We start from the raw sequence: 22,768 nt of genomic DNA, 5'->3' as shown, positions 1-22,768 counted from the left end.
AAGATTTTAAGGCATTTACGGCAGAGTAGCTAACGCTGCAGGAGCGTCTTACGATTTTGAAACCTGTTGCATCCAAAAACGACTGGAACCAGCTTTCCTCACTGGATTCCTACCATACCCTCAAGGACCTGAGCAGTTCAAAGGCGAGATGGATTGGGCTCTCTTGCGGTTTCTGCACCATAACTTAATGTATCCATTATTAATGGCGTCAAAGATTGAGGGACCATAGAACGATCCACAAGTGACAACCTTTCAAATATTGAAGGATCCAGATAAGCTGCCTTTTGGAAAAGATTAATTACAAAATGAAGGCTTGTCACAAATTACTTTTTTTAATTCTTTGACTGGTGCAGCAATAAGGCTATCAACGGCTCTAGAATTACAAAAGAGCTGCCAATTTACCCGACTGCCAATTGGATGGTAAGACAAACTTACCATTACAGGGGTATTGTGCATGGGAGAAAGTACGGTAATAGCAGCTTCTAGTACAGTCCAGCCATTAGACATAAGCAAGGGACTCCTAATAGAACCGTTGCAAAGTAGATCAAATAAAAAAAACTATTTCAAGGCTAACTAAGTTTTTTGTAGACTTAATCATATCCAATGTGCTATTCTATCGCACTTTCATGAGAGGGATAAGAGAACGAAGGCCACTCTCTTTACAACGTTTTTTTAAGTTACCATGCTGGAAACTGGAAAATTTTAGTTTTCTAAATAATTTTCGCAGTTTTTCAATTGTTTGAGTAAGTGTAAAGTGTCTTCGGGAAATTTGTGCTGCAACGTAATTTTTTGACAGATCCCCAGCTCCCCACTGTTCTTCCCCATTACTTTCGCTACCCTCTTCCGTAGACACAGCATCAGTTTTATCAAAGTCTTTGGCGAAAGTATCTTTACTTCCGGAGTTTTCAGAACAAGGTACAGAAAGTCTGTCTGAATAGTTTTCACCAGCTGGATCGGCATCTTTGACTTTACCAAAGGATACCAAGCAATCTTCTTCAGGGATTTCATTGGTTAAGTTTCGATTGGACCAAAATCCAAGAGCGTGCGTAACAGATGAATGAAGACAATGTTCAAAACATGATGTTCGGGAAGTGCTCATAGACTAGAGTCACAATGCGGAGCATCTTATCTGTCAGTGAAAGCTTCCTGATTGCAACTTAGATTGCTGGAAGGATGTTAGTAGATGTATGAGAATGATTAAGCCTCTTCAAGTGTGAAACAGGTGCAACCTCTGCTCATTTTTCATCTTCTTGGGGTAATATTTAGTGGGGTAATGTTCCTGGGGTAATAAAACCAGATTCTTTTGGAGACTGTAAGAAACAAGTTATTTTAGATGAACTAAAGTACACCTTTAATGTCCACCTATTTACACACTTACCAACTCTCATCTGACTCCTAGGCCCTAATTCTGCCTAGCTGAAACAACACAGTGGCACTATTTGGTATATTAGACACACTGAGTTCCATCATTTTACTTGCATTCCAATTTTAAAATTGTATGAGGCATAACCACGCTTCTTCACAATTTCAAATTATGATTTAAAACACTATTTTGTAAGTTCAAAAGTCTCGAATATTACATTCTCCTATCACTGAAATAAAATCAGAAACAGAAGAAAAACAGGTAGAAAAAAACAGGAACAGGACGAAATAACTATTATAAAAACAGAACAGAACAGGTAAATAAAAAACAGGTCATCTGTTTCTGTTCTGTATCTGTATTTTCTGAATTAACAGAACAGAAACAGGTACTTCAAAGCAGAAACAGAAAACAGAAACAGTGCCCATGCTTAATCGAATGAGCCTTTTTTGAAGTTTCTACGAAAACACCTTCTATAAAAAAAAACCTTATGTGCCCCCAGGGCATAATTTAAAACCCTTACCCTGAGGGTTGGGGGGGGAGTGTCCTCCTCAAAAACATTTTCTATCTGGAAATCAACTAAGCTCAACAAAATGGCTGTCTCAAAATTTTGATTGGATGTGTTCGGGAGAATCAGGGGGGGGCTAGTTGCCCTCCAATCACTTTCGACTATTAAAAAGGACAATAGCCCTTTGACTTTCCAATCGAATGAGCCTTTTTTGAAGTTTCTACAACAACACCCTCTATAAAAACCTTGTATGCCCCCAGAGCATAACTTAAAACCCTTACCCTGAGGGTTATGGGGGAGTGTCCTCCTCAAAAACATATTTTCTACTTGGAAATTAACAACGCTGAACAAAATGGCTATCTCAAAATTTTGATGGAATGTGTTTGGGAGAAAGATGGGCGGGGGGGAGGGAAGGGGGTTGGTTTAGTTGCCCTCCAATCACTTTTGACTATTAAAAACGACACTAGAACTCTCGATTTCCAATCGAATGAGCCCCCTTTGAAGTTTTTACGACGACCCCTTCCATATGATGTGTATCGGGAAAAAAAAATAAAAAAATAAAACATTAGAGCCGTATGGCCTTTACTATAGCGTCGCCTCTGATGCACAGAAAGTATAGACCCCTCAAAAGTCTTTATTCGCTTTTTTACAAGCTATTTAGATTCAGGCTTCAGTTGTCTTTCTAAGTTGAATCGATTTTGTCATTCTGCATTGTACAGTAGCTTTCTATACATTTATATCTAAGGTTTTAACTATTTAATATGTTTTTCTTTTCTTTTTTAATAGGTTAAACCTATCCTCCTTTTAATAATTTTATATTTTTACAACATGAAGGTTAATTGACTTTGCTGAGAAAAAGAAAAAGCTGAGTTTTTATTGACATGATTTAAGGGATATAAAAGTTCCGTTCACTTTGTTTAATAACAAAATGATTTTTCACATAACGTCAATCCAAGTGGATGCCTATACAAAGACATGAAAGCACTTGATACTGGGCAATCACATATAACAAACACTTAATTAACAAAATTTACACTTAATTAACATACAAACAAAACAAACTAAAAAAGTAATAAAACAATCAAATTATGACCAATATCTCTCGTGAAAATAAAAACAAATATGTGAAAAAAAGGAATAATCACAACAAAAAAGAAGAAAAAACATCTTCAAACTAAGACAAGTGTTTATGTTAGTAAGTGTTTAGTATAGCTAAACGCTTAATGGCTAATTGGTAAACAGTTAGTTTGCGACTACTTTTCAAGTAAACAGAAGCAATACCATTAAATTTCTAAATTTGTACTATCTAAGATCATCATGGTCACTTTTCTGACAACATATCCTCTATTTCCTTGTTATTCTCATGTATGACTTAGGATTTAGCTTAGGATTATAATATAAAATAAAATATTTTGAAATGATTTTAGAAGTGAATAACTACAGAAAGGAACATGAGCCATATTAATAGAAAAATCCTTTGTAATATTTTCATTTAGTTTTTTATTCATCCATTGACTGTATCTTGGACTAAAGAACATATTTTGGCATTTTTTACGTTTTTTTACTTTTTTTGCATGTTTCTTTCGGAAGTGACCTATTTTTTATAAAGGAAACGTCATTTTCTTATCAAAAGAAAGATACTTCTTATTATAAAGTAAGAATGTCAATATTTTATTGTTTTTTTACAATTTTTTTTCAAATTAAAGATTCTTCCCTGGGGCTTTAAAGGGGAAGGAATATATTTTCAGAAAAACAACCATGGTATATGCAAAAACACAAAATCAGGAATCTAAAGGTCCTACTTTCATTTCACTAGCATGTTTGCTTCAGAAGTGGCCAACCGCAAAATATTTACCAAGAAAATTTCTATCTGTTTAATTTTTAGAGTTGGTTCAATTTTAATTATCCCCAATCAACTCTAGTTGCTATTTCACAAAACTAAATAAAGGGACATTGATGTTCAGTAATCTTTATTGACAATACAGAGAAGGTGAAATGTTCTTTTTTAATTCCTAGTTGCAGAGGAAATATTACTGCTCACTGGCGCATTTGTTCCTGAAAGATCACGTGGTCTGTACATTATAAATGGTGCTCTAATAGAAAAGGGAGACTATCAATAAATAAATGAAATTCAAAATGAAAAAAAAATTTCAATGAATGACTGAGTCAAACTCAAAATGACCAGATCCTAAGATGAGTTGGGCTGACGCTCCCCATGCCTTATAAAAACCAGAACATGATTTTCACCCAAAAATTAAGACTTGGGAAATCAAGATATAAGTATATATATTTTAAACTGTTAACTCACATTCTTTTTTTTCAGTAATTTTGGTTATAATGGTGTTTTTTCTTCAATATAATGAGAAATAGAAAGATTCTGTTAAAATCAGGATTGTTTTATGTAAAATGCAAATTATGTTCTCGTCTTTAGAGGGCGAGGGGGGAGGGAAGCAGCAGTCCTGCTCATCTTATTTTCTGCTGGTTTTGGGTCTCACTGGATTATTCATTGTAATTTTTGGTTTAATTGATTTATTGATGGTGATATGTGTTTGTTTTATGGGTGGAAAATTATTTGATTTTCTTTCTGCTCATCTTGGGTTTATTGTAGCTGTTTACTTTTTATTGAAAAACTTCTTTTGTGGAAGAATTTTTATTTTTTATGAATTTGGTTCAACACACTGTGGCATATATTTAATACTATTTTTTCCTAATATACTAATCACTTTTTTGTATATTTATTTGAGCCCTCAAATTAACACCTTGTTACTTATTGGACTACAAATGGAATACCCAAAATTCTAAAAAATATCTACCATTTTACAAAATGGTAAAATTACTCCACAGCTATACAATAAGAGCTTATACAATGAGTCGTTATTCAGTCTCTGACCTGTTAAAAGCTATTTGTGTTGATTATATTCGGAATAAATTAGGGACTAAATGTATATTATCATTTGACATCTGACCGGTGTACAATAGTTAAATTTTAAGCCGGATTAATTTTGGAATATATTATGACATTGAGAGTGTAAATATATATGGACTTTAAAGCTGGTTTTTATGATTGCATATGAAATCTTGGTGGACTTTTTTTTTACCTGGAGAATGGATTAATTTCGGCTATGTTTTGAACCAAGATTGTTTTGGGCTGAGCTAAGCAAAGTGATAATGTTTGTGCATTCAGCTATTCTAAATTTTATCCAATCAAACATTCGATCGGGTATTGATGATGAAGTCATTATTAATCATGCAGAGGAGTTTTTTCCTGAAAATATTCTCAAAGATGCTAAAGTTGATTTATGGGCAGAAATATACCCTTGTAGCAAAACAGCACCAAGGAGACAAGGTGATAATGCCTCCGTTCGTCTTGTGAAAGATATGATTGATTTGCTTCGGAAGTGCGAAAATGAGGAGCTGACAGTGCCAACGTACGTAATTATTTCACCCACTGAAGTGCTTGTAATTCCTGCTGTTACTTATCATAAACTTGCTTCCAAAATTTGTGCTCTGGATAGTACCCTCAACTTCATCAAAGAAAAGGTAACAGCTTATGATTTAAATTTTCCGTCACTTGTCATTTCTTATGCTAGTCCTCATATTGAAAGCACTGCCACCGTTATCATTTCACAAGTGCCTACTAAACTTGACGACCCTTCAAAACTGGCTCATGCTATTGATAAAATCCCCGACCATGAAGCTATTCACAGCATAAAGCCTTCTGGCGATAAGCTGCTTGTTCAGATTAGTCAATCTGCAGCAGTTTTTCAGCGATGCAGTTCCAACCGTATTGAATAGCTGTGTCGTCATGATTCAAGAAAAGAAATTTCATGGCATTGTTAAGGGGGTGCCCGCTAATTATGAGGCGATATTTTTAAGAAATGTGAAGGTGTCATCGACGCTGAACGTTTGGGAAAATCCCAGGCTGTGTAAACTACCTTTGCTGATGCTGTAGCCCAGAGTAATAGCCTACGACTCGGGCTCAAAGTGGGCTATGAATCATTCTGGGTTTTTGAATTCCTGCGGCCACCCTGTTGCTGTCATAATTGTCAATCTCCCAGCCACATGAAAACCAAATGCGATAAGCCAACAAAATGCAGCCGCTGTGCCGGCTCTCATGTATCATCCCGTGAATTCCCCTGTGTTTTTGATCCAGAATGCGCTAATTGTGAGGTTAATTACGTATCCTATAGCCTAAAATGTTGTGTTCTGCGTGATGTCCTGAGCAAACGTGTGATTCGGAAATGACTGCCGAAATGTCCATCTCAATCTGCTCTTTTAATATCAATGGCACGAAAGATAAAAATGGCTCATTAAATAATAAAAAAATGAATGATTTTGACATTTTGTTCTTGCCAAGTCCAAATCAACTTGCCATCTGTTTTGTCGGTCTTTCTGTTATTTTTTAAAAGAGAAAGAGACGAATATTTTGAATGGATAAAAACGAAAGCCGACACATATTTTCGCTAGAAATTTGAGATAAAGCCCAAAACCTATTTTAGGTTTGCTTTATTAAGCGCTGCATTAAGTTCGATATTCCTATAAATAGTACCAAAAAATTGAGTAAAGAATGTTCTTTAAAATAAATGGAAATTTTATTACACAATAAGTGATTAATGAACGCAGTCCCTTTAAATATTTCGCATACCTGCTCGGATATTTGGAAAAAAACCGACAAAGGGTCTCGTACAAACTAAAGCAGATCTTGACACATAAACTGAGGAAAAAGAATTTACACACCAGAAGTATCTTAAAAACTTGGAAAAAAAACACAAATCCATTTGTGTTGAAAAGACTTCCATATGAACTTCTGCAATTGTTGGCAGTAGCGGGTGCCAAATTAAAAAAAAAAAAAAATAAGAAGAAAAAAAATATAAGCGAACAATCATCAAAATTAAGCTAAAACATATGGCACCAAAAAGTTTAAGAAGGTTTGGCTATCATTTGAAAGGATAGTTGGCTTCGGGAACCAACGAATTCAAAATTGTTTTAAGTTTTTACGGACAAAAGCGTTGTCAAATTCTAGGAGTTTGTTTTTCTTATCTTCTAAGTGTAAAATTACCACAAATCACCATCAACAAATAAATGAAACCCGAAACTAACAGAAATTACAATAGATAGCCTAGTCAAACTCAAAGAGCAAAAAGTAAAAGGAGTATTGCTGACAACACCCATATCTTCTTCAGACCAGAAAATAATTTGCACTTTCCTTTAAAAAAAAATAGTAACCGTGTATTGTCAGTTTGATATACATATTCTGATATTTAATGCTTGTACTCCTAATACTTCTTTATTTGTTAAAGTAAAAAAAAATTTAAACATTTAAAATGTAATTTTGTTTTTAGTAAAGTGCTAATTACGTTTTGGGCTTGAGGAGGTGTGGGAGCTGTCAGCCCTACTCATGCTAATTGTTGCTATTTTGAGTTTGAATAGGTTATTTATTGTAATTCTGTTAGTTTTGGGTTCGATTCATTTTGACTTTATGAAGAGTGAATTAATGCTTGTTTGTTGTTAAATGAGATTTTATTCATATCTTGTGATTGTAATGTTGGTGTGGGTTAGAAATCGGGATGAGTTGTAGATTGTGAGTATAAGATTGATTTGAGTGACCCATAACATATAAATTAAAAAATTTCGATTTTTTGTTTAGTTGAATTGGCGAGGGGTAGGAGTAAGAGTTTTTTTTCTGAGGAAGTGTTATAATGTTGTTTTTTTTTTTAAAAACTATAAAAAATGTATTTTTTTTAATAATGTGTCGTTTTTGGGTCGTCCCAAACACTTTGGTTTCTGCTGAGACTTATTGTAAGTCTAATGTGGTAATCTTTATTTTTATCTTATTAGTATTAAATGGATATTTAATGTTTAATTGGTGTTTTTTATCCATTTGCTAATAATAATAAATTTGAGGGCGAGAAAACCAATAGAAGTCCTGGATAAATATTGAAATTTAAATAAAAAAAAACTGAAGGCCTCTAAGTAATTCAGCAAATACAGGAAATATCCTCTTTGGAAAATAGCCTGGAAAGAGTGAAATATTTAAAACTAGGGAAAAAAAATACATCGCATTGTATTGTAAACTATGTAGTTGGAAAACGGCCATCTCCCAAAAAATATAACCATACGAGTTTGCGCGAGCTTTTCATCTAAAGTAGAAAACTAAACTAGTTCTAATTCATTTTATAAACGTAACTACAACAATTCCCCTTGCCCCAGAAACAAGACCACGAGTTGTTGCGTAGACATTTTATTTTCCTACATACAAGAATAAAAATCAATTTGTCAGTGAGCTCTATTTATCTTTCACGAAGGGACTGTTGTCTTTCTACTTTACTTCTAGTACAGTCAATATAAGGTTTGACCGCAAACAAATTGCAACAGAAATGATTTTTACACCATCTTGTAGAGAAAAAAACTGTACAACATATCAAAAGTTGAGAAACCTAGCGGGGTGCAAGAATTAGTGTTTTTTAGCGTTTTGTGTTTTATTTTTCGTTTTTAAGCCTAAATTTTCGATTTTCTCAAAGCTTAGAGTTTACTTCATGGGAAACACATTTCTGATGTAATTTTATGTGCTGAACTCGCATATTACATCAGATTTAAGATACGGTGAACAAAAAGTGTTTCACATTCATCACCATTCACGAAGTTCGCGATTCTATTATAACATAGTCGTTTGACAACATTTCTTGAGTAGTTTTATGCGATGAGCTTGAATATCACATCAGATCAAGGATATGTTCAACTGAAAGTGTTTCACATTCATCACCAAAAGATTTCTTCAAAATAATCAATCATCTCTTTATGTATAAACTGACTAAAATCACAGGTAACAAAAATCACATTAGTAAAAGGCAGGCAACTTTTTAAATGACTTGCGACATTAATCACTGGCAGTGTAGTTTGAAACTTCGTCGTCGAGATCGTCGATGAGATCTTCTGATTTGGGAGAATTATCACATTCTGCTCCCTGACAAGTTTTGCACGCTAGAGTGCAAGACATGCCGTTTCTGACACAAGTGCACCGAGCAGAGGTGCAGTTTGAACGGCAGGAACACTTAACAATCTTAAGAAGTTAGGGAAATGCTGGGGGTAGGTCCGTCATCACTGGGTATAATGTGCCATTTCGTTCCTTCCAGCCCCACTTTTGAGGGTCCAATTCTAGATTACGGTCGTCATTCCAGGCGTGTACCTGAAAGTAAACTCTATAGCTGTGAAATGCTGCAGAGTTGGATGTGGGAGGTAGCTGCTCTGGGTGAACAAAAGCCGTTGCTGTGACGAGATTTCTTTCGAAGAGCTGCTTTCGAAGCTCGTTCAGATTTCCCCCTTCTTTCCACCATATATTATAAGAAGTGCGTCTTCTCCGGCTTCCTTGACTTCGATTTTTGTTGCTGCCTTCTTCATAAAGACCTTGGCAGATGCTCGAAAACTTTCGTCTTCTATCACTTTTTTCAGGGTAAGACCTTTTCTGATGTTGTGGACACGTGATGTAGAATCACACCCAAGGAATGCATGGGCAAAGAGGATCAGACCACATACTTCTTGGCTTAATCTTTTTTTCATTTCATGAATATCCCAGCACCTTCGCTCTTTATTTTTCTTTGGCTCTGGGGCGAAGTACACCTTGTTAGTGGAGACATCACAGTGGTAGCAGAGAACGACCAGAATATCCGTATCTTCTCCAATAACGGCACTTACCTTCTTTTTAGCTGATTCTATAGCAGCTTTTACAATAGGCATTTCTGCATCACTGGGGGTTTGGACTACAAAATAGCCTGTTTGCCGGAGATGAACTGCAAGCGCACTAATGAATCTTGACTTGTTTTTCTTGTTCCCGAGAAATTCTTCTTTCTTAACTTTCAGACGCATGTCATTCGTGAAGAAAACCTCGTGACCAATCGTTCGATTACGATACGAATGGGCCATATCTTTGATGGAAGGTCCACTATCATACCCATCGAAAAAAACAGTTGCACCAGGGTACTTCCACGAAATACACAGAGAGTAGCTCTGTATGATACTTGCATACGTGTCATTTTTTATCCATGGGACTGGGTGCAATAGAGATCCGCCGTCAGGTACGTAGTGTGTCCCGTCGTTCAGCACACACGGAATTTCTTCGAGTTTGCATGCAAGTGCAATGGCCTTGGCAAATTCGGCCTTGTTCGGCACTCTCGGCATAAATGAGCTGTCAAACAGAGCAATGGGATACGAACAAAGTTCATACCGGAAGTACTCTGATTCAGGAAGTCTTGTCCTTTTGGCTAACGCAATGAAGCGTTGGAATAGCAAAGCCGGATCCAGTCGCGTGTGAACTCCTCCAGCAGTTTGCGTTGTTTTTATATGGACTGACTGTTCTGTTAATTAGCATAAAAAATACTTCACCCCTTTTCCGGTCAAAGCATATAAGATTTTTATTCTAAAAGAAATTACACAGTCAACTTTTGCAGATGCATATGCAGTCAAACCGGTAGCAATGCTTCTAAGCTGGGTATCCCCTCTAAGTGGTGAGCCATTTTCAAAGTACGTGACCATCGCCTGCGTATCCTTGAAGTCTCTTTCTTGTCTGGGGCCTGCGTTCTCCTTGTGCTGCTCGCTTGTCCCATAGAGAATTTGCGTCAGATCTTCCATTAGGAGGTTAACAGCAGAGCAGGTTGGGCGTGCTAAAACCTACAGCGACCTCTGGGTTTCGGTCATGCCCGTACCCCTGGTCAGTCCACCTGCTGTTATCAACGAGCGTATAAGCTCTTTTTCAATAACTAGATCCGTCGACAAGCCAGCCCAATCGCGATCAGATCGTCTGACGACGAGCATTCCTTGTTGGAATGAACTATGAACAGTAGGATGGGTTTCTTCAAGCTTCACCATCTTCTGAAGGTATATTTGACACGATTTGGCATGGTTGTTGTGACCACAGGCCGCAAGAAAAGGTAGCATTTCAGACACAGACTTTAGGTATAAGTCCCTAAGCCCAATCCGCTCAGCTTTGATGAAAGAACGAAGTATCCCAACCATATTCATAAGCTGAAACCACAGCTTTGAAGTTCTGTGCTGAAACAGATCAAGTATCTTCTGGTCGACGAAACCTTTGATCCGCTTGAGTGCAGGATTTTCTTCAACCTCCGTCATTGTTGCCTCTCATTTATCTGACAAAACTGGGACCAAGGGTTCCAACACAGACCTTAGCGAAATAGGCTACGAAATTTTCCGCTAGATGGCCGTATATGCTGTTAAACCTTAATGACGACAATCTTAGAATGTACGGAACTTTCCAAAAATATAGCATTCAGTCGATAGGGCGACGTTATTCCTGACTTCATTCGCCCCAAAGGACGAAAAAAGGGAAATATGGCCACGAAATACGAATTTCTTGTTTGGTGATGAATGTGAAACACTAACGGTGGGACATAACTTGAATCTGATGTGATATTCGAATTCAGCACACAAAACTAGTTCAGAAACATGTCTCCCATGAAGTAAATGCTAAGCTCTAGGATAACGGAAAATTTCCGCTAAAAACAACAAAAAAACAAACGGAAAACGCCAAAAAACACTTATTTTGCACCCCGCTGGGTTTCTCAACTTTTGATATGTTGTACAGTTTTTTTTTTCTCTACAAGATGGTGTAAAAATCATTTCTGTTGCAATTTGTTTGCGGTCGAGTCCTATTTGACGATAGATTGACTGTACTATTCGTAGCAATAATTTGAGATGTATTGCATCAATATAAAGGCTAATACTTTTTGTAGATCAGAATCTTTTCAAATTTCACTATTCTTTTAAAGATATTTTGGTAATACCCAAATGGCATGTTGGACAGATCTGCTCCATTTGATATAGGACACAATAATCGGAACAGTCCGCTCCTATCAATGCAGCAAAAATCTCAGATACAAAACCAAAGTGTAGAATCTAGATACGATGTCAAAGAACTTTAAGAGGAAACAAAAGCGTTATGTTGGATGTCTTAGGAAGAAATTTTCAAGAAAACCAAAGAGTTATGTTGGAGTTCTACGTAAATTGAAGGCTAAAAAGGTAATTAGAATGTAGTATTTGTCTCTCATTGATCCATAGTTCTTGCATTTTGCCGTCGACGATGACGTTTACTACCCTGTATACCCCCTGCTTGTCTTACAAATTAAGGCTCTAAGAGTTCTGACCAATGATATGTAACTGAGATGGTAAGAGATAATGGTATATTAATTAAAATTTTACCATTTTTATGTTTGCTTAAATTTTATGTAAACTTGTTTCTGAATAGATTTTTTTTTCCAATTTGTCATCACTAAGTTTTCCAAACTCTTGTAGAAAAAGAGAATATAGTTATAAAGCTAATAAGTCTGATTTGTTTGAACGTTTGTTCCTGGCACTACCAGATCTAAATTATCTTTTAGGCTTTTAGAAGCACTGTTGTTCTTTACAATGTTTTTTATTTGACCAATCAATCGATCAAGTTTATTATTACGCCAAAATATCCAAAAGAATAGCACTTAAAGCAAGAAAAACGAGTAAAAACGGGGTTTTTAAAGGCCAAATGAAAATACTGAGAAAAACACAACAAAGCGATTATTTGGTGAATGACTCACTTTTATTGTTGTTGGGTATTTTGTTTTAATTCTTAAAATTCTTTGGCTTTTATTGATTTGTATTCATCTTTTAATTTTTTTGTTTTTTTCATTGTTTTTCTTATTTTTTTACATTCGTATTGATCATATATTTTTTCGTTTCGCGCTGAAGAAGAGAGGCGTTTGTCCGCTCGAAATGTTCCCTTTGTTGTGTTTTGTCAGTTTTTTCATTTGGCCTTTAAAAACCCCATTTTTGCTCGTTTTTCTTTATTTATGTTATGTCAAGCCAATGGGGTTTAAGAAATTATCTTAAGAATATCACTGGTATGTAAAAAAAAAAGATATCACTATGACATGTTATTATAATGTTTACAAAAGTATGGCACAAAGAAACGATCGTATCGCACACAACAATTAGCCGGAGGGAGCTTTTTTTTTTCCAGTTTGACCCCCGAGCGGGACGTGGATTTTCAAGAGTTGGCTGAAACTCAGGAAGGATGCTACGAAAAAGATCCGACGACAGACAGGACCTTCCAAAAGTCATTAGCAACTCGTGTCGCCTGGCAGATAGTGTATTCTGGCCTAGTGATGTCAGACTCTCCTCATATGATTTATATTCTTACCCAAGGATGATTTGGCATGAGTGTTTTTGAATTCGCTCGATTTAAGATCCTGAGCTTTGGTTAGTCTGGGGTGCCAAACCTGGCATCCATAATGCAGGGCAGGACAAACGTAGGTTTTATAGAGGTTGGTCAAGTTTTGGGGGGATAATCCAAATCTTCGTAGCCGGGCAAATTCTCTGAGAAGACTGGCTCCTCTCTGCACTAATTTGTAAGTTTGGGATTCCCAGCCTAGGTTATTGTCGATTATGATCCTAAGAATTTTCGCGAACTCTACTGCTTTAAGATCAACCTCAGATTCTATTTGTTCAGGAATATGCTTTTTAAAGTTGACTCGGAGGACCACACTTTTGTAAGTGTTGATTTGAAGTTAGGCCTCGCTTGCTTGACGCTGCAGCTGCTCAAGGGAAACATCCTAGAACGCATTAGTTTTTTTGGAGTAAGTTTATACTTGTAGGTTTCAGATACGGAAATTGATATGGAAGTCCATATACAAAATAGCTGTATTTTTTTTTTCTACTTGATGTTTCGGTATATAAAGGAGTGTTTTTTTGTAAATCAAAATCTTTTTGAAATTCACTGTTTTTTTTTGTTTTTTTGCAGACATCTTGGAAGTACTCTAATTGCATACAGAAAAAACGCAAGACTGCTCTCCATTTAAGCTCCGATCCATTTGCCACAGGACACAGTAGTAAGAATAGTTCATCCTTATCAATTCAGAAAGAATTACAGATACAAAACCAAAGTTTAGATTCCAGATACGATGTCAAAAAACTTTCCGATGAAACCAAAGCGTTATTTGAGGCTTTATCACCTAATTTACGAGAATCGGAAGATTATAGACTGAATGAAGTAAAAAACGCAGTTAAACAGGGGGCAGACATCAATGCACAAAGTGAAATTATTAGTGACAACAAAAATACTCCGTTACATATAGCTATTCTAAAAGGCTATAAAAGTGTTGTTGTATATCTTCTAGGTTATCCTGACTTACTAACTGATATAAAAAATGTCAAAGGTGAAACTGCATTTGATCTATTAGAAAAAAAAATGAAAAACAAAAAATTTAACCGTAATAGTTATGAAGACATTAAAAAGATGCTAAAAGATCGTAGTGGTTTTGCGGAAAAAACTGCTCAAACCATAAGAGGTGAAATGGCGGAAAAATATGAAGATATGGTATTCTGCATGGTAGAAAGAGCAGGACGAACAAAATTTTGCAATAGTGAATTTAATATTGGTAGAGAAGTTAAAAGCAGGGACACAAACAATCAAAAATTTGATGATGTAGTTTTTAGCTATAAAGAAAGTGGCAAGAAATACATTATTCCAATTCAGGTTAAACACAAAGGAAAAAATAAAGAAATAAACAATTCTGATTTAGAATATAATAAGGGTGAGTTTGGTGTTCAAAAATATTTCCTTTCTTACCTTGACCTTAAACAGGATATTAGAGTATTTACCGATGAAAACAGAAGCCTCGGACAAAGCCTAAAGCCTCAAATGAAGAGGAGAAAAATGGTTAATGAAAAAGCTAATAAGAAAAAATATTTCGAAGATAGTGAGGTACAATATATGGTCTTGTTTACCAGTGCTAATTTTAACAATGAACAGTTAGAAAAAGCAAACTTCACAGTAAAAAAGGATGCGCCTTTAGGTATTTTAGATATTTTTGACTTGTCACCAGAAGGACCTGAAAAAAATAACTATAAACAACTAGATGCCATAAGTGATAAACTAAAAAATAGTCTAATGCAAATGATTTCTGATTTTGAAAGTCAAAATAACGACCAGCAACGTTTAACAAAATCCAAACAAGAAGAAGAAATAAAAAACTTTCTAAATCGGTTAGTTTTTGTAATTAATCAACCTAAAGCAGATGTTTTAGAGTTGAAACTTAGTGGTCTATATCAGCAAGAAATATTGAAAGGTACTCCTTTCAGTGAAATACTAAGTAATTCATTAAAACAGTATAAAAAAATCTAGAAAAAGGCCTATCTAAAAAAGGTGGTCGTCCTTCTGGCTGGATTGATGGGGAAAGTGTCGTACGTTACTTCAAAGAACTGGAAGACAATATTGTCACATCTTTAATAGTAGCTAACATGACTTTAATGTATAATGAAAAAAACCTTGGGTGTGGTTCCTTTCAAAACTTGAATTCATTAACTGACCTATATCAGTTTTTAGATGATGCTAATGGACGTTTATTGCTCGTAAAAACTTCAGAAACCCTATTCAGTACTATAAAACTTTTGCAGTACCTTAATACTAAATACGACTATACTTTAGAAAAAGCTAGTCGGATTTCCATTTCTGTAGAAGAAATTTTACAAAGTGAGCAACATAGAGAGGCTGTTGTGCACGCATTCAAGAGTTCAGCCACCAACTTATTGACGATAGAATGCGATGATAAGGCTTATAGTCAAGAAAGCCTATTACGTCTATATAATTCATTATTGTCCAGCATAACCGAAGTAGGTTCTAAGAAAAAGATCATTTTAGTTAATCATAAAGAAAATACTAATACTTTAACTGAACATTTTCAACGTACATATGCACTAAAGTATTATGAAGTGGATGATGAAATTAATCTACAGGATTTTAAACCATGTGAAGACCCTTTGGAGAAAAAGCTAATACTTCTTCAGGGCAAAGGAGAAAGAACAAGTTTAAATCAATTGTCACGTCCATTTCCTGGCGAAATTATAGACATACATACATTCGCTGATCTTGTTCGAGGTAAAGAGATAAATATAGGTTCTCAACTGAAAGATTTAGGTGAAATAAAGGATTATTATATAGATCGTAAATTCTATCGATTAGAGATAAATAAGGCAATAGAAAATGATAGATCAGTTCAGGATACGCTGATTTATACAAAGGAAAGTTTTGATCTCTTCTGTGAAAAAAAACCTACTGCGAACATTCACTGGCTAAAGTGTGAGCCTGGAAAATTAATTTGGCAGAAATCACAAGGCTCTGTATCTTCATTACGTAAATATGTCGAGCCTCAAGGAAGTTGTATTGAGTATTATTCTGAGTCAGAGTTTTTAGACCAGAGTGAAGAAAATAAAGTAGTAATCATTTCTGATACAGCAGGGATGGGGAAGACGACGGTTCTGACGAGCCTATCTGAGAAAATAAAGGAAAGATATTCTTATAGATGGATACTAAGAATTGATTTAATCAAGCATATGGATCAGTTAAATATTCTAAATAACTTGACAAACAGAGGCCAATTAAATGAGGACCAAGCAATAGATTTTTTGCTCGACAATTTATTGAAGCTTGAAGATGGTCTACAGAAGAAATTATTAGAGAACAATCTTCGTTTTGGCTCTGTTGATGGAATTCAGGTAGTAATTCTGATTGATGGTTTTGACGAAATTGCCCCAGATTATAAAGATATTGTAATTAATTTGCTTGGCGAGTTGAAAACGACTAAGCTGGAAAGATTGCTGGTAACTACAAGGCCAAGTATGAAAACGGATCTAGAGCGTTCGTTTTTTGTTCTTGTCTATGGTCTAAAGCCATTTTGTAAAGATACAGATCAAGTAGATTTTTTAATTACATTTTGGAAACAAAAATTCAAGCAAGAAAAAATTGCTCAGGTTGATGATCAACAGCTAGAAATGTATGGCAATGAAGTAATTGAACGATTTTCGGCACATACTAGCAGTACAGAAACAGAATTTACTAGTATTCCATTGCCCACTTGGATGGTAGCAAACGTTTTTTATGAGTATAAAGAGGGAAAACAAACAAATCAATGGCAAGGATGTAAAGAATTTTTAAATACTACTAACATTCTGAATAAAAAATCAGCCGTGCCAAGTCAAATTAACATTGCAGATTTATATGATCGTTTCGTAGAAACAATATTCTATGATATACATTTTAAAGAGAAACAAGAAATAGATATCACAAAACCAGTGAACAAAAGGTTACTTGAACAAGATTATCAAAAGTTTAAAAAACAAAAACAAGAACTAGCAATATATACTTTGTTGAATAACAAAGATTTTGAAAAGGTGTCTTCTACAAATCAAGTGGAGATTAAAGGTTGGATCCAAGATATTAAAATTGGTGGTGAAAACAAAGGTGCTATTGATCAAATTATAGGTGATGAACCACATTTTACCCATGCTACTTTTGCTGCATATTTTGCCTCTTTTGCTTTTGCTGCAAAAATTATCGTTGATATTAGTGGGACACTTGAAATCACTGACGAAATATTACCTTATACTTCTCGCATTTTCATTACCAGTATAATGAAGCAAATAGAAAATACAAAAAGAGCAGAAATTCTTGCATTGTTAGCAGGAAAGCCACTTCTAAATTTTGCTGCTCAGAAAGGTTTTTTAAACGTTGTTAAAGCTTTATTAACGGCAGGCCTTTTTAATTGGCCGCAGCCTGAAAATGAAGAGCAAACACCATTACAATTTGCTCTTCAAAATTATGCTATCGACATAAATCGATATCACGATTACCCATATTATGATGTAGATATGCGAAATTATCTACATCATAATATCATACAATTACCAAATTTATTATCAAAATATTCATAGCGATATTATGGAATATTTATCAATCTATTATAATGGCATCTTAGAAGAGAAAATTTTAGAGCATGGAACCTTCAAGAAAGAGGAAGATAGAGCGTCGAAAGTAGTTCGTTTTGTAAACAAAAAAGATGTTCATGGTAAAACTGCTCTCTATTATGCTATTGAAAACAATAGACTAGAAATGGCTTGCTATTTGCTATTTAATGGTGCTGATAGTAACAACTTAAATGTAAAAACATTAGTGTCATATGTTATTGAAGAAAAAGATATGAATTATGGGCTTGAAGAGGAACTATCGATAGAAGAAAGTAATTGGATAGAAGAGAAACTTTTATTACAAGATCCAAGTCCAGCCTCTGAACTCAGTTTAGATTATGAACTTCCTCGGCTACTTTCTTATTATTTTGAGAATGGGCGGCTTGAAGTGATTATAGCTATACTAAATGTTATAGAGGATCCAGTGAAAAAAAGGATATACTCAATAAAAGTTATAGAGTTTATACACCTTTAGATTGTGTGAACTTAAGTGAAAAACTAAATGATGATGACAGACTGAAGATTACAAAATATTTAGTCGAAAACGGAGGTATAAAGACCGACAATGACGTTCTTTTTTATTTAGATTATAAAACTCATATTAATTTTTATAGACATGATGAGAATGATGAGAAACCAGATCATCATACAAAAATTCTAATTGCTGCTGCTAGAGATGGTCATATAAAAACCTTTCAACATTTTGAAAGTAAAGGAAAAGATAATTATTTACATTTATATATGGCATTGCTTTACAATAATTTTAATATCATACAATATCTATATGATAGCTATACAGAATGTACTGCATTACATGAAGACGGCAAAACTGCATTACTAAGGGCAATTATTTCTGGAGCTAACCCAAAAATCATTAAGTATTTAATTGATAAAGGAGAAAATGTTAATGCAAAAGATGAGAACGGTATTTCCATTTTATGGTGGGCGATAAAGAAAAAACGTAGATTTAATATAATAAAATATTTGGTTGACCATGGAGCTGATGTTAATATGGAAGATAATTTTGGTAAGACGCCTTTATTTTACGCTTTGGGGACTATAAATGATGATATTATTACAAACCAAGTAGAGGATTCTATAAAATATTTGCTAGTACATTGCAATGCCAATATTCCTTAATCATTCAGGAATCAAGCTGAATTTTTTTAAAATCCAGATGGATTTAATTTGAATCTTTATTTAGAAAGGTTGCTTCGTTCACAAATTGACGATACAGATCGGATTAAATTTCTTATACCTAGAGGTGTAGATGTTAATCTTACAGATAAAAATGGGAAAACTCTGTTACATTGGGCTGCCGAGTTACAACAAATTAAAATGGTTGAGTTATTGTTGGAACATGGTGCTATGTACGTATGTATAATGACGTGAAATGTAATTGATGTGAATGTAATTGACGGTGCTCGTATAATGTAATTGACGTGAAAGGAAGTACACCGATTGATCTTTTAACAGCAAGGCATCCAGATTCATTGAATGAAAGTGGAAAAAAAATTGTCTGGTTAATGAATTCACTTGATCAGATGTTCAATAATGACTACTATGTCATTATGACTACCAATACATTATGACTAATGACTACCAATACTACTATGAATAATACTGCTTATACTACTAACTACTGCAATTACTACGACCACGAGAAATTGTGCCTGTGACTCCTTATATCCTTCACTGAAGCCAATTTTGAATGTGACTGCAAATATTTGTGACTGTGAAGAGATGCAACTGTGACAGCTTAAAAACTATAACCTTTTCTGATTGCGAAGACTTATGACAGCAACTTCTCCTTACTGTGACTTCTTACAACTGTGAGCCCTTTTGACCACGACTGCAAATTCCTTTAACGCCACTCATTGTGGATGTGATTATGAGTAGATGGGACTACGACAGTTTGTGACTACAACCACTTTCACATGTGACTACTTACGGCTGCAACAATTGGAACTCTGACTTCCGGAGACTGTCTTCTTGCAGTGGTGACTCCCTGTAACTGTGACAGTTTTTGCTTTCGACCACTATTAGTCTGAAGTTTGATGGCAAGTGCTTGCAACAGAAACTACTGGACACTTTAATTTCTTGCGATTACAACTACTTGTGACTACAGCTGCAAGTACCAGCAACTTCACCTAGGCGTGACTGCGACGATGGCTTCTTCAGACTGTGACTTCTTAAGACTTCCGTTGGCCCTAATCCTGTTTGTAGTAATTTCTGTTCGTTTTACGCTTAGCTTTATTATCTGTTTAGTTTCTGTTTGTTTTAACTTTCCCTCATTCAATCATTAAGATTTATGTTCATTTTATGTTTGAATTACTATGAAAAAAAGTGTAAGTTTTATGCGTCAGGTTCGTTTCAAACCTTCATTGATGCTATTGTCCCTTTTTTTTGTTTTACTTTGAAGTGTGTATTTGGCCAAGCTAAGCTTGTGTTGTTGTTATTTTTTTTTAATATATATCATATCTTATCAGAATTTTGTATTTCAAAAATGTTTCTTTTTTGTTTAGTTTTTATGCTTTAAAATATATATGATCAATATTAAAAACATTCTTTTCCAATTTATTCCAAAAAACCTATGGAACTCAACTTGAGTTTCTACTGAATTAAGGCATTAAATACAAATTTGACTTAGTATCTCATTTAAGCTTTGCCTAGGCAGGTATATTATCCTTGGCGTCTTTGAGAAGCTGTAAGAAATTCAACTATTTACGAACTATTTTTCAATTTGAATTATATTCAGATTCTTATAACCTGAAGGATTCTAAAGAATTATAAGATATGTAGCTAGTATACTTTGAAAAAAAAGTTGTACCATTATTAATGCAGTTTTTCAGCAGCAATGCGGCAAACTATTTATTATTCTCGTCAGAAAGTTTACTTTCATTGCTTTGGCAACAAGGATTTTAACATTTTAAGAGAACTAATCATTAATAATTAAAGGGTGCATGAACGAAAATATATATTTAAAAAAAAATCTGTCATCCTCAATTTGAGCTTGTGTTACAATCGGCACTAAAGGCTATTATCATTAGACTACAAAGGCTGTATAGAAATTTTTATTTTATACTTTTAGCCATTACCAATAAAATATTTATTACCTCAAAGTTTCATCACAATTCGATATGGATTTTAAATTTTATTATATTTGTAAACAGACCATTTATCCGCGTGTTTTTTTTTATAAATCTACAAAAAACGCTGAAATTATCAATATCATTGAATCGATCATTAAACATCTCTCTATGATGTTGCAGTTACCTGCTAGCTCAAGTGGTGTCAGTTGAAGGAACGGACAGGGGTACTTGTACCTATCTAGTTTTGTTCACCCCCGCCTTGATTTTGAAAAATGCCTTTCAGGAGTATTTCAAAGGAAAATTTTTTTTTCATATTTCTACCGGAAAAAAAGTTTGCAAAAAAAGGAATTGAAAAACAAATTTGCTTACCCCTCCGTCTATTATTAAAATATATTTTTTTACCTTTTTTTTACATTTTTATCTTTTATATTTGTACCAAAAAAAAAAATTAGTAAACTTCACCTTTTTTACATTTTCAACTTTTTACATTTTTTACCAATAAATTTTAGTAAATATAAACAAATAGCCTATTTTAGAAAAAGCACACAACTTAAAACTAGCCTAACTCTGTTTGGTAATGGAGGACATAAGAAAAATATTAAGGTGACTAGGAAGGTAGTATACAAAAGGTAGGATAATGAAACTCAAGTTCCCATTCTTTACTAACGTTTGTTTTGATTGCTTTTTCAATAAACTAGTTTAAATGTTAATGAAAAGAGCCAAAAAAATAACACTCAAACCAAGAATGCAGGTTCTTTATTTAGGCAGGATTTACATAGTAGTATCTCACTCTGCACAGAGTGATTTCTGTTCTTTTTCAGAGAAATTCTAAGGAGTTATAGGGTGATATGAGTTGCAAATTCAGGTAATGAAGGCCAGAGGATTAATTTGAAGATTCTTAACTTCAGGAAAATTTCGGTCCTAATGGCTAGTATTTTTAAAAAGCCTTGAATTTTTTTTTTAATTTAATTTGATCCAGGAATAACAATTGTTATTTAGGATTATCTTCAGTGGCAGCTGATTATGCAACCAATTTCACGGAGATAAAACAGTTCGTCGAACAAATTGTAAGTAAGAAGTGACTTGACTCGTACCTGAAAGTCTAAAAACGGAAATTTTGATAAAATTAAATAAAAGCAAGTTTTTAACAGAAAGTAAGGAGCAACTTTAAAACTTTAACGGACAGACATTATTCTATGTATGAAAGGAGCTGTCCCCAATTCATACTCTCTTCTTTATGCTAAAATGCATAGTACTTATAAAAAAGATTCAGATTATACTTAAGCGGCCTTTTCGTTTCAGGAGTCGTTTTTAAATATTTGACACCAAATATAGAAATTTAGCGTAAAGAGAGTGGTATCGAGAAGAAGGCAGCCCCTTTTATCTACGGAATAATTTTTGTTCATTTTAAGTTTAATCGTTGCTCCTTACTTTCAGCTGATAAAACCTTGTTTTTATTTAGTTTCTGATAGCTTTCTCAATCAATGCCGGGGAATCCAACTCCCTCTCTATGAAAAATATCCCCCTCTCCCCTAAAAATTTTTCCACAGAGAGTTCCTACCAGGTAAAATGTCCATCCGCCCTGGAAAAATTACCCTGGGACATTTCCATCCTTGTTAAGAGTTTTAGTTTAGAGTTATAGTTTAGTTTTAGTTAGAGTTATAGTTTAGTTTAATTTTTGTTAAGAGTTTTAGTTTAGAGTTATAGTTTAGTTTTAGTTAAGAGTTTTATTGAAGAGTTTCAGTCCTGTATTATCTTATAGTTTTAGTTAAAGTTATAGTATTTACGACGTTTATTTTAGAGTTTAGAGGTTTACTTTAGAGTTTTAGTTACAGTTATAGTTTAGTTTTAGTTAAGAGTTTTTGTTTAAAGTTTAGAGTCTTAGCTTAGAGTTTTAGTTATAGTTTAGTTTAATTTTAGTTAAGAGTTTTAGTTTAGATTTTAGAGTTTTAGTTTAGAGTTTAGAGTTTTAGTTAAAGTTATAGTTTAGTTTAATTTTTGTTAAGAGTTTTAGTTTAGAGTTAT

At 34.3% G+C, this 22,768-nt stretch overlaps 1 protein-coding gene across 1 annotated transcript in view; it reads left to right on the top strand.

Annotated features, from left to right (window-relative positions):
- The window catches only part of LOC148947405 (uncharacterized), a 41,656-nt gene extending 25,772 nt beyond the window's left edge, over window positions 1–15,884 (top strand). Inside the window, exon 4 of the mRNA XM_089095237.1 lies at window positions 13,651–15,884. Coding sequence (XP_088951363.1) covers window positions 14,098–15,033 — 936 coding nt within the window. The 5' untranslated portion in view covers window positions 13,651–14,097 and the 3' untranslated portion in view covers window positions 15,034–15,884. The remainder of the gene's footprint in view (window positions 1–13,650) is intronic.
- The last annotated feature ends 6,884 nt before the right edge of the window (window positions 15,885–22,768 follow it).

This window comes from Artemia sp. Qi Xiang Cuo, chromosome 10 (assembly GCF_049724085.1).
Source record: "Artemia sp. Qi Xiang Cuo chromosome 10, ASM4972408v1, whole genome shotgun sequence".
NCBI classification, from domain to species: Eukaryota; Metazoa; Arthropoda; class Branchiopoda; order Anostraca; family Artemiidae; genus Artemia; species Artemia sp. Qi Xiang Cuo.
The sequence above is the reverse complement of the archived record's forward strand: the minus strand, read 5'-3'. Positions and strand labels throughout refer to the sequence as shown.